The 10,475-nt window shown below is 52.9% G+C and overlaps 1 protein-coding gene across 2 annotated transcripts; it reads left to right on the top strand.

Annotated features, from left to right (window-relative positions):
• Positions 1-19: 19 nt before the first annotated feature.
• On the top strand, positions 20-9,140 carry Hectd3 (HECT domain E3 ubiquitin protein ligase 3). 2 transcript variants are annotated; one of them, XM_005072050.4, is made up of 21 exons: positions 21-467; positions 664-824; positions 1,069-1,161; positions 1,240-1,375; positions 1,519-1,634; positions 1,723-1,836; positions 1,971-2,053; positions 2,414-2,579; positions 3,132-3,213; positions 4,475-4,657; positions 4,802-4,854; positions 5,018-5,082; positions 5,229-5,332; positions 5,582-5,701; positions 5,807-5,896; positions 7,122-7,328; positions 7,516-7,645; positions 7,743-7,817; positions 7,946-8,027; positions 8,117-8,188; positions 8,309-9,140. In XM_005072050.4, exons 1-21 carry the CDS (start codon positions 99-101, stop codon positions 8,391-8,393), a joined length of 2,586 nt encoding a protein of 861 aa, XP_005072107.1. In that variant the 5' UTR covers positions 21-98; the 3' UTR covers positions 8,394-9,140. The 2 variants fall into 2 exon arrangements, with proteins under 2 accessions (XP_021084012.1, XP_005072107.1); XM_021228353.2 differs by lacking the exon at positions 7,743-7,817 and having other exon boundaries at positions 20-467.
• Positions 9,141-10,475: the final 1,335 nt, after the last annotated feature.

Below are 10,475 nucleotides of genomic sequence, written 5' to 3'. Positions count from 1 at the left end.
GGTGGTAGGCGGGGCAGGGCGTGGTGGGAAGCTGACTTGCTGTCCTGCTGCTGGGGGGCAGAGTTTCCCTGGACGAGTCTCACCTCAGCAGGTTCACCATGGCTGGCCCTGGCCCGGGAGCTGCGCTCGAGTCCCCCCGACAGCTCCTGGGCCGCGTACGCTTCCTAGCGGAGGCGGCGCGGAACCTCCGGGCCGGGCTGCCTCTGCCCGCGGCGCTGGCTTTCGTGCCGCGAGAGGTGCTCTACAAGCTTTACAAGGACCCGGCGGGACCGTCGCGCGTGCTGCTGCCTGTGTGGGAGGCAGAGGGCCTGGGGCTGCGTGTGGGTGCCGCGGGTCCTGCCCCGGGCACCGGCTCGGGACCGCTGCGCGCCGCCCGTGACAGTATTGAGCTCCGGCGTGGCGCCTGTGTGCGCACCACCGGCGAGGAGCTGTGCAACGGCCACGGCCTCTGGGTGAAGTTGACCAAGGTGCGCCCCAGTTGGCTGGGATTAGGCAAAAGACCCTCTGGATCCAGCCAAAGCCCTGGTTGTTCCGCCCCCGTTTCCCATAGTGAGCTGATCTTGCTTTCGGTGCTCTTTGCCCTGGACTGGGCTGGGCGAGCAGCTGAGCTGTTCCCTGACATCTGTCCCCTGACGGCTGTCCCCATCTGGCACGTCCCTGCAGGAGCAGCTTGCCGAACACCTGAGTGACTGCGGACTGGACGAAGGCTGGCTTCTGGTATGTCGCCCGGCGGAGGGCGGGGCCCGCCTTGTACCCATCGACACTCCGGACCACCTGCAGCGGCAGCAGCAGCTCTTCGGTGTAGACTACCGCCCTGTGCTCAGGTCCTGCAATCGAAAGAACGCAACTTGGTATCCGGTGGGGCAGAGGGTTTGGAAACACAACCCAAATCCAAACCCTGGGTTGTATGCGATTTCGAGGTGGAGCTGTGGCAAGAGCAGGCAGAGATGAACCTGAAGGGGGTGGGGTGGGCCTCTGAAGGCTTTCGGTAGAACTCTGGAGAAGGCTTAGGTCTTGGAGGTGGTGTCCTGTTGCCCGTGCCTCATTTACCCCACTCTGTGGCCACAGATGGGAACAGGTGGTGGACCTGACATACTCACATCGCCTGGGGTCCAGGCCTCAGCCTGCAGAGGCCTACACCGAAGCGGTACAGAGGCTGCTGTGAGTTATCTGGAGTGGGGTGGAAGAGGAGGGAGCAGGGCCGGAACCCAGCCTAATTGGGGGTTTGGGGTTGCTTAGCTATGTGCCCCCAACGTGGACATATGAGTGCGACGAGGACCTGATCCACTTCCTATATGACCACCTGGGCAAGGAAGACGAGAACCTGGGGAGTGTGAAGCAGTATGTGGAGAGCATAGATGTTTCCTCCTACACGGTGGGTGCTGAGACTCCTATGGCTCCACACTCCTCAATGCTAGGCCCAGAACTCCCGTTGCCAAACCACCCTTCCTACCCCGCACGTACCCCAACTCGACCGCCCAGTCCAAATGTGACTCTGCCTTTTTGCCCCTACCCTAGGAGGAGTTCAATGTGTCCTGCTTGACAGATAGCAATGCAGACACCTACTGGGAGAGCGATGGGTCCCAGTGCCAACACTGGGTACGGCTTACCATGAAAAAAGGCACAATTGTCAAGTGAGTAGGCCCTGGGCAGGACGGGATGGGTGAGCCATGCGCTGTGGGTACCTAGACACTCACTCAGACACATACTCTGAACCCTCAGGAAGCTGCTACTCACAGTGGACACGACAGATGACAACTTCATGCCTAAGCGCGTAGTGGTCTATGGGGGTGAAGGGGACAACCTGAAGAAGCTGAGTGACGTGAACATTGACGAGTGAGCAAGCCGTCCTGGGGTGGGAAGTGACGCATGATCTTAGCAGTGGGGCCAAGCTCAGCTCGGACGGAAGCCCAGAGGTCCCTGCAGGCCTAAGGCAGCAAGTGTCTGACTGCTTTATACCTGTCTCCTAGGACTCTGATTGGGGATGTCTGTGTCTTGGAGGACATGACTGTCCACCTTCCAATCATCGAGATCCGAATCGTTGAGTGTCGAGGTGGGCTTAAGGCTATAAGGAATCCCAGAATGTAGACGGGGCAAGCTGACAGTATGGAGAGAAGGGAATGGACTTGGAGTTAGGGTAAAGCTATGGGACCAGAGATGGATATACGCCAACCTTAAGGTCATAGGGGTAGTTGGGCTCATCTAGAAAAGGACCATGTTAGGATCACAGGCATCCCAGCAGCATAGAGGGGGAATGAACATATAAATATCAGAGTCATGGAGTAGAACCTCTGAGGCCTCTACAGGCTAGTAGTGACAAAATGACAACCCTTAAGGAGCCATTCCCAGTAGGTCTGAGGGCCCAGAAAGCTTCAGTCACAGAAAATGACCATACTCTGACCCCTTCCCTCAGACGATGGAATTGATGTTCGTCTTCGAGGAGTCAAGATCAAATCCTCTAGACAGCGGGAACTAGGCTTGAATGCAGACCTGTTCCAGCCAGCCAGTCTGGTGCGATATCCACGCCTAGAAGGCACTGACCCAGAAATATTGTACCGAAGAGCTGTTCTTCTGCAGAGGTACCCATGGTCCTGGCCCTGCAGGCCTCTCTTCCCCTCTCTAAGCCTTGGGAATCTGCATAGAGGAGGCCCCAAAGTCTGGTAAAAATAAGCTACTCTGCTTTGAGGACCAGAGTATCTCCTGATCATCACTTCCATTCCTGTGGATTAAAGACTGGGGTTTTACATTCATGCTGAACTCCTTTTGTTTGTTTATTTTGTTTTTTGATACAAGGTTTCTCTGTGTAGCCTTGGCTGTCTTAGAACTCACTTTGTATACTAGGCTGACCTCGAATTCACAGAGATCACCCTGCCTCTGCCTCCCAAGTACTGGGATTAAAGGCATGTGCCACCAATGCCCAGCTCTATAGTAAACTTTTTTTTTTTTTTGAGACAGGGTTTCTCTGTATTGTTTTGGAGGCTGTCCTGGAATTTGCTCTGTAGACCAGGCTGGCCTCAAACTCACAGAGATCCACCTGCCTCTGCCTCCCTAGTGCTGGGATTAAAGGCATGCACCACCACCACCAATGCCCGGCTCCATGCTAAACTCTTTATCTTTACGAATCACCACAGATTCATTAAGATCCTGGACAGTGTCCTGCACCACCTGGTTCCTGCATGGGACCACACACTGGGCACCTTCAGTGAGATTAAGGTGAGACTGGGTCCTAAAGTACTTAGCTAGGCATTGGGCTCCTGTGGTGGTATTTTGTGATGTAACAAATAGAAGCAAGCTCGCCTGAGGATCACAGCACAGAGCTAGCCACACTGTTTAGCCATAGAGTCCAGGCAGTGGTGGTACTCACCTTTAATCCCAGCACTTGGCAGACAGAGGCAGACAGATCTCTATTAGTTCAAGGCCACTCTGGGCTACCCAAAATTGATCTAGGCTAAAAGAGAAACAGAGCTCAACAAAGGTGATCCCAGCACTAGGGAGGTGGAGACAGGAGTGATATGGCTGGGTGGAGAGAGGAATATAAGGTGGGAGGAGACAGGAGCTCAAGGCAGTCTGAGGCAGCAGTCTGGGCAGTCAGTCTGAGGATTCGTGGAGACAGGACTGCACATTTGGTCTGAGGTAGAGGTAAGAGCTAGTGGCTGGCTGCTTTGCTTCTCTGATCTTTCAGCTTCCCCCTCTAATATCTGACTCCGGGTCTTTGTTATTAAGACAAGACCTATTAGAATTTGGGCTACGTCCTCCTCCTTCCCATTCATCTGGTTTTCATTCTTTAGCAGAAAGTTCCAGAAACCCCTAGGACTAGACCCTTTCTGGTTCTGGAAACCAGACACAAGTGATCAGAAGAGTTTGAGGGGCTAGTTCCCAGACAAGCGTGTGAAATATGCAATAGGAGGGAGGAGAAGTAACAGCCAGCTGGGTCGCTATATGAAAGGCACATGGCGGGCGCTTAAAACCACTCAGCGAGGTGGGAGTGCCTCATGGGTGAAGCCAGAAAGCGGCTGACAGGAAGCATAGTCTGCCTCAAGACCCTGGAGTACCAGGATGTGAAGTAGGGACTTTACTCTGGTCAGTGAAACTAATGGAAAGTGTCTAAGAAGCCTGCAGTAGTAGTGCACATCTTTAATCCCAGCACTCAGGAGGCAGAGCTGGGAGGAGGATCTATGTGAGTTCGAGGTCAGTCTGGTCTACAAAGTGAGTTTCAGGACAGCCAGGCCTATACAGAGAAACCCTATCTCAAAAAAAAAAAAAAAAAAAAGCTTGTAACATAATACAGATTTGCGTTGTTTTTAAAAGTTCCCCTTTGTGGTTAGTTTAAGGAAGAAACTAACTATAGGCAAGAACAGAATGGACTAGACTTGGACTGGAATGGTAAAATCGGGTTTAGGCATAGAGGAGCGTCCCAAGGCTAAACAAAAGCTGACTGCCCACTGATTGTGTTTTGGCCACCTTTCCTCACCAGCAAGTGAAACAGTTCCTACTGCTGTCGCGCCAGCGGCCCAGCCTGGTAGCCCAGTGCCTGCGGGATTCGGAAAGCAGCAAGCCCAGCTTCATGCCACGGCTGTACATAAACCGCCGCCTTGCCATGGAACACCGTGCCTGCCCTTCTCGGGACCCTGCCTGCAAGAATGCAGTCTTTACTCAGGTCTGGACCACCTGGATTAGCCTGAGGGAGGGTCAGTAAAGGGCCTAGGGGTTTAGTCCAAGAAGGACTTGAACAAGGTCTTTGGGCAGAAGTAGGGACAGCTATTTAACATTGCCACGTACTCCCATTTTCTCATGCCTCCAGGTTTATGAAGGCCTCAAGCCTTCTGACAAGTATGAAAAGCCCTTGGACTACAGGTATGGTGTGAGGGTGAGGGACTTGCCCAAGGCATAGATCCACACCCTGCGCCTGGCATCCCCACTATTACCACTCTCTAACCTTTCTGGCTGGTGTCTAGGCCAGTTAATGTGCCTACGCCCAGCCCTAGCATAGCAGAGATCCATCCATCCCTACTTACAGGTGGCCCATGCGCTATGACCAGTGGTGGGAATGTAAATTCATTGCAGAAGGCATCATTGACCAAGGTGAGGCCTTGACATGAGTTCCAATTGTCTTTTTAGAGTGTTAGAACCTTCTGGGATTACCAGCTAATAGAGATAGGAGGCCTGCTTGTCACCCCTTATGAGGGCCGAACTCTGCTGTGCCCAGCTGAAAGCATCTGCCATTTCAGGTGGAGGTTTCCGTGACAGCCTGGCAGATATGTCAGAAGAGCTGTGCCCCAGCTCAGCTGACACTCCTGTGCCTCTGCCCTTCTTTGTGCGCACGGCGAACCAGGTGATTGTCTGCCCACCCACCACCAAATGTCTGCGATCTCTGCAAATCTTTCGAGAACCGGATGGAGCTGGTGGGGGCAGAGGAGAGGTTGAATTACTTGGGTGGGCTCTGCACAGAGGGAGAGGAGCATGCTTTGTATGTTAGGAGGCATGGTGGAGGTGGAGCAGGAGAGTTCTGGTGAAGTCTCTGGAGCACTTGGTAGGAAAATAGGGTCTACCCCATGTCCTGCTGACAGCTGTTTCTGGGCAGGGCAATGGCACTGGTGAGGCCCGGGACATGTATGTGCCTAATCCCTCTTGCCGAGACTTTGCCAAGTATGAGTGGATCGGACAGCTGATGGGGGCTGCCCTCCGGGGTAAGGAGTTCCTGGTGAGTAACCCAGTCATCGCCGTGCCAGCTGAGCCCCGGCCCCTCGAGAGAAGGGCCCAAAAACCTGGGAGGCTCAGTGAGAAGACAGCAGTGTCTGTCACTCAGGTGCTGGCCCTGCCTGGGTTCGTGTGGAAGCAGCTGTCTGGTGAGGAAGTGAGCTGGAACAAAGACTTCCCAGCCGTGGACTCCGTGCTGGTGAGCAGGACCTAGACCCATGTTTCCTCTGCCCACACCCACCGCCCCCAAATACATGTGTCCCTGTCTAGTCCCATCGACTCCCATGGATTCAGCTGCTGCGTCTCTTCTGGTAACTCCTAAAATCCTTACCTCTGGCTTGCACTTCTCTCCTTAGCTTGGGGCCGTATATGCATCTGCCTCGAGATGGCACGTCTGAGTCTTGCCCTCTGCACACTCTTCACCTTATCACCACGGCCTCTTGGGCTCCAGGCACAGAATTGCACTGCTGTCCCCTTTGCCCATGCCAAAGTCAGCTGGGTCTTTTTGTGGTCATTCTGGCTTTTGCCCCCCTTTTTTTCTTACGTGTGAGTGTGTGCATTTGTGTGTGTGTGTGTGCATGTATATATATGTTGGTGCATTCACCATGGTTCACATGTAGAGGTCAAAGGACAACTTTTGGGAATTGGTTCTCTTTCTACCATGTAGATCTTGGGAGTTGAACTCGGGTCATGACACTTGGTGGCAAGTGCTTTTGTGCACTGAACCATCTTACCAGCCCTGATTTTTGCTTTTTACAGTAGGTCTCATGCAGTTGAGGATAGCCTTGAACTTATGACCCTCCTGCTCTACCTCCTAAGTGCTGGGGTTGCAGGCATGTGCCAGCCACCATGCCTGGCTTGGGGTCACCCTTAACTCCTTTCCCCACAGCATCCTGTCCAGGCTTCCCTTGGAATTAGTGAGCCTCTCCCATCTCACTGCTGTCCCCATGGTTCAGGACACCTTTTCTTCTGTTCCAACCATGTATTGTAAAAGCCAGTGCCCCCATCTCTATTCTTGCCCATCTCATTTCCATGCTGTCATTTATTTTATGTTCTTCATTTTAACCATTTAATGCCTTTGCTTTGGGCTAAGGACAGTGCGAACTCTGTAAAGGTCTTACATGCCTCCGATGTCTCAGCCATTTGACTCACACTCAAGCTCTAAGCAAACATTCTTTAGGCCTTTTGAGTTTTCAGCTTTGTCCAAGATGTTCTCTCTCATGGCCAAGCCAATTCCTGGCTGTCATTTGGGTCAAGCCCGGTGCCATTTCCTGCAGGGTACCAACACTAACCTCCAAGGCTAGCTAGGTATTGTCCCGACGCTTTCACAGCCTTTCCTGGCCTCTGGACTCTGCCTTACCCATAGGAAGACAGACTGTCTCCCCAGTGAAGAGCTGACACCCCTGCCCCTTCCCAACTCTCAGGTGAAGCTCCTGGAGGTGATGGAAGGAATGGACAAGGAGACATTTGAGTTCAAGTTTGGGAAGGAGCTCACGTTCACCACCGTACTGAGTGATCAGCAGGTGGTGGAACTGATTCCTGGGGGCACAGGCATCGTGGTGGGATATGAGGACCGTTCTCGTTTCATCCAGCTGGTGCAGAAGGCACGACTAGAGGAAAGCAAGGAGCAGGTAGTAAAACCGCTTTGGACCTTCCCTAGCAGCCAGAGCCCAGTGGTAGGCCACCATTAGCGGCCCTGATCCTAGTCCCACCATAACTGTGCCCCTCATTCCTGTTGATCAGTGAGTACAGAGATGCCCCCAGTGTATGCCGAAAGCAGTGTCCTCTTTCCCAGCCAGGCTTTTCCCTCCTCCCTAGGTGGCAGCCATGCAGGCAGGTCTGCTGAAGGTGGTACCACAAGCTGTGCTAGACTTGCTGACCTGGCAAGAGTTGGAAAAGAAGGTGTGCGGGGATCCGGAGGTCACTGTGGATGCTCTGCGCAAGCTCAGTGAGTTCTAGGTGATAGGGCAGTGAAGCTGAAGGGGTGAGGCTTACGGACAAGCACAATGAGACCTAAGAATGGATTCTTGCCTTGGCCCCTGCAGCTCGGTTTGAGGACTTTGAACAATCTGACACTCGAGTGCAGTACTTTTGGGAGGCTCTGAACAATTTCACCAATGGTCAGTAGAGGGCAGAGTGCTGCTTGCATTGCCTTGGGCCATGGCTTGTGGACTGAAGAGGCAGGATAGAAGCTGTAGAACCTCCTTCGCCATCAGTGCAGAGGTTAACTTTCTTCTCCTCCACCCAGAGGACCGGAGCCGTTTCCTGCGCTTTGTCACTGGCCGCAGCCGCCTCCCAGCTCGAATCTACATCTACCCAGACAAACTGGGGTGAGTGTGAGTCCAGAGAACAGCCTGGGGTGCCTCCCACTCTCACATCCCTCTGCAGCTCTCCTTCATTTGCCTCTCAAACCTCCCAGCTATGAGACCACAGATGCTCTGCCGGAATCTTCCACCTGCTCCAGCACACTCTTCCTCCCGCACTATGCCAGGTGAGTGAGTGTTCCTGGGCTCATGCTTGCAGGTGACACCTCATGTGGAAGGGTGGCTGGCAGTGAATGCACCCCTGGGAGCAGCAGAGCTGCCTGACTAGCCTTCCCCCCCTCCTTTAGTGCCAAGGTGTGTGAGGAGAAGCTCCGCTATGCGGCCTACAACTGTGTGGCCATCGACACGGACATGAGCCCCTGGGAGGAGTAAGGCTGTGCCTAAGCACGTCACGCACACTGCCCTCGCCCAGGCCAACCCAGTTTGGGTCTCAACAGAGGTGATGGGTTCGGAAAACCTCAGCACAATGGGTCCTGTGCCTGTGTACAGTTGCAGTGAAAGCCAAGAGTTGACGCTGGTAGTCCAGCCCCACAGACCCACAGACCCACAGGCCCACAGGCCCACAGACCCACAGGCCCAAGCCCTGCTACGAGAGTGAATTTTCCACAAGCCCAGCACAAGCTGCCAGGCCTGAGCTACTTGAAGGGGGCCATCTAGCTCCCCAACCCCTGAACTTTTATTCCATTTTTGGTTTCCCCTGTTTTTCCCTTTCCTTTCTAGCTTCAGCCATGGCTCAAAATGTTTAAAAATTGATAGGATGGTACTTCAAGCAAGGAGCCAAGGACAGATAGAGTGGTCATCTTCCTTGGTCACATATCCCCAAGAGTGAAGCCCCAATTGAGCACCCCAACCCTTGCACACTGCTCTTCTTCCTTCCATAGCAGGGGCGTGAGCGTTGTCCTTCCTGTGGCTTAGGGTGTACGCCCACTCAAGTCAGTCTTTCCAGCAGCCGAAACTCACTCCTCCCCTCTGTGTGAGCCATAGCCCAACTTAATTCCCCTTTACCGTACTCTAAAATAAAGCCGAGAAAACTATCTGAGAGCTGACACCCTGAGGGCCTCCATGACACTCCTTTAGAAGGTCTTACACATGGGAAAATTGAATAAATGAATGAATTCATTTCTTTAGAATGTGCCTTTTGTGATCCCTACTAAACCCTTGGTGCTACTATCCTGGAAGGAGCTCTGGGGCCCTTCTGGTAGCAGGGGGATATGTGCCTAATGGTAGTGGTGGGCTTCACAGTAACACGTTACATCTGGGGTGCAGCCTGAGAATGAGGGTTTAGAGAAGAGAACCGAAGGCTGACACATTGAGATGAATATGTTGACTCAGCGTGGAAGCCTGCTTCCAGAAGCCAGTGAGCAGAAGGATGGCCCAGGGAGGGTAAAGCTGGGACAGGATTTTACCAGATGTGGAACACCTGTCTGCCCCCAGGAACCAGGTACTTGCACCCTCAAGCTCAGTCCTTTGAGCAGTAGTCTTGATGTCCTGGAACAATGGATGGCCTCAAGCTGTCTATCAAAGCAGACCTAAACTTTCCTGATGTGTCCTCTAGACCTCATGCTGCCACTAGGCAAGTTCTTTTACCACCCTCTCCACATGGCTGTGTGATGCCCAGACCTCTCTCCCAAACTCTGGAACTCACACCAGCTGAGCCTCCCAGGGCAGCCCTGTCCTGCTCGTGCACCTTGGGTGGCCCACAGGAGACACACACGAACACTACCTCCCCCCAGGAGCTGAAGCAGCAGGAATCCCAGCAGCTCCACACCCACCAAGCTCTGATCTCAGCGAGCTCCCCTGGTGCTGCTAGTGGAAGAAGTACCTTCCCCACTTGTGTCAGGGAAGGTGCTGTAGTTTGTCTCTATGCCCGGGTAGGTGTCCTTAGTATCTCTCTTACACTGTATTTTGCAGCCTGCTTTGCTTTCATTTAAAAATGAGACATGGCCCTGTCATGGTGGCGCATGCCTTTAATTCTAGCACTCAGGTGGCAGAGGCAGGTGGTGGATCTCTTGAGTTCAAGGCCAGCCTGGTCTACAGAGTGAGTTCCAGGACAGGCAAAGAAACCATCTCAGAAAAGAAAAGAAAAGTAAAGAGACACTATCCAAGATGATTTTCATGTTTCTCATTGCGTATATGGAAAGAAGAGTTTTTGGATGTTTGGTAATATGTCATTTTTAGTGAAATAAACAGCTCCCTTTTTCTTCTCAGTTTATTAGACAGACAGTCATGGAGGCTGGGCTGATGAAATGGTCAGCAGGTAAAGGTGCTTGCCACCAAGCCCAAGGACCTAAGTTCAATCCCCAAAACCCATAGGTGGAAGGAGAAAATGAGTTCCTATGTGTTGCACTCTGACCTCCCCATGTGTACTATGCACATGTATACGCATACATCCACACACATAAATAAGCACATGTTTAAAAAAAACAGTTTGTGGGAAAAGAAAAATTGTAGAGG

This window comes from Mesocricetus auratus, unplaced genomic scaffold (assembly GCF_017639785.1).
Source record: "Mesocricetus auratus isolate SY011 unplaced genomic scaffold, BCM_Maur_2.0 Super-Scaffold_100014, whole genome shotgun sequence".
In the NCBI taxonomy this organism is placed as follows: domain Eukaryota; kingdom Metazoa; phylum Chordata; class Mammalia; order Rodentia; family Cricetidae; genus Mesocricetus; species Mesocricetus auratus.
The sequence above is the reverse complement of the archived record's forward strand: the minus strand, read 5'-3'. Positions and strand labels throughout refer to the sequence as shown.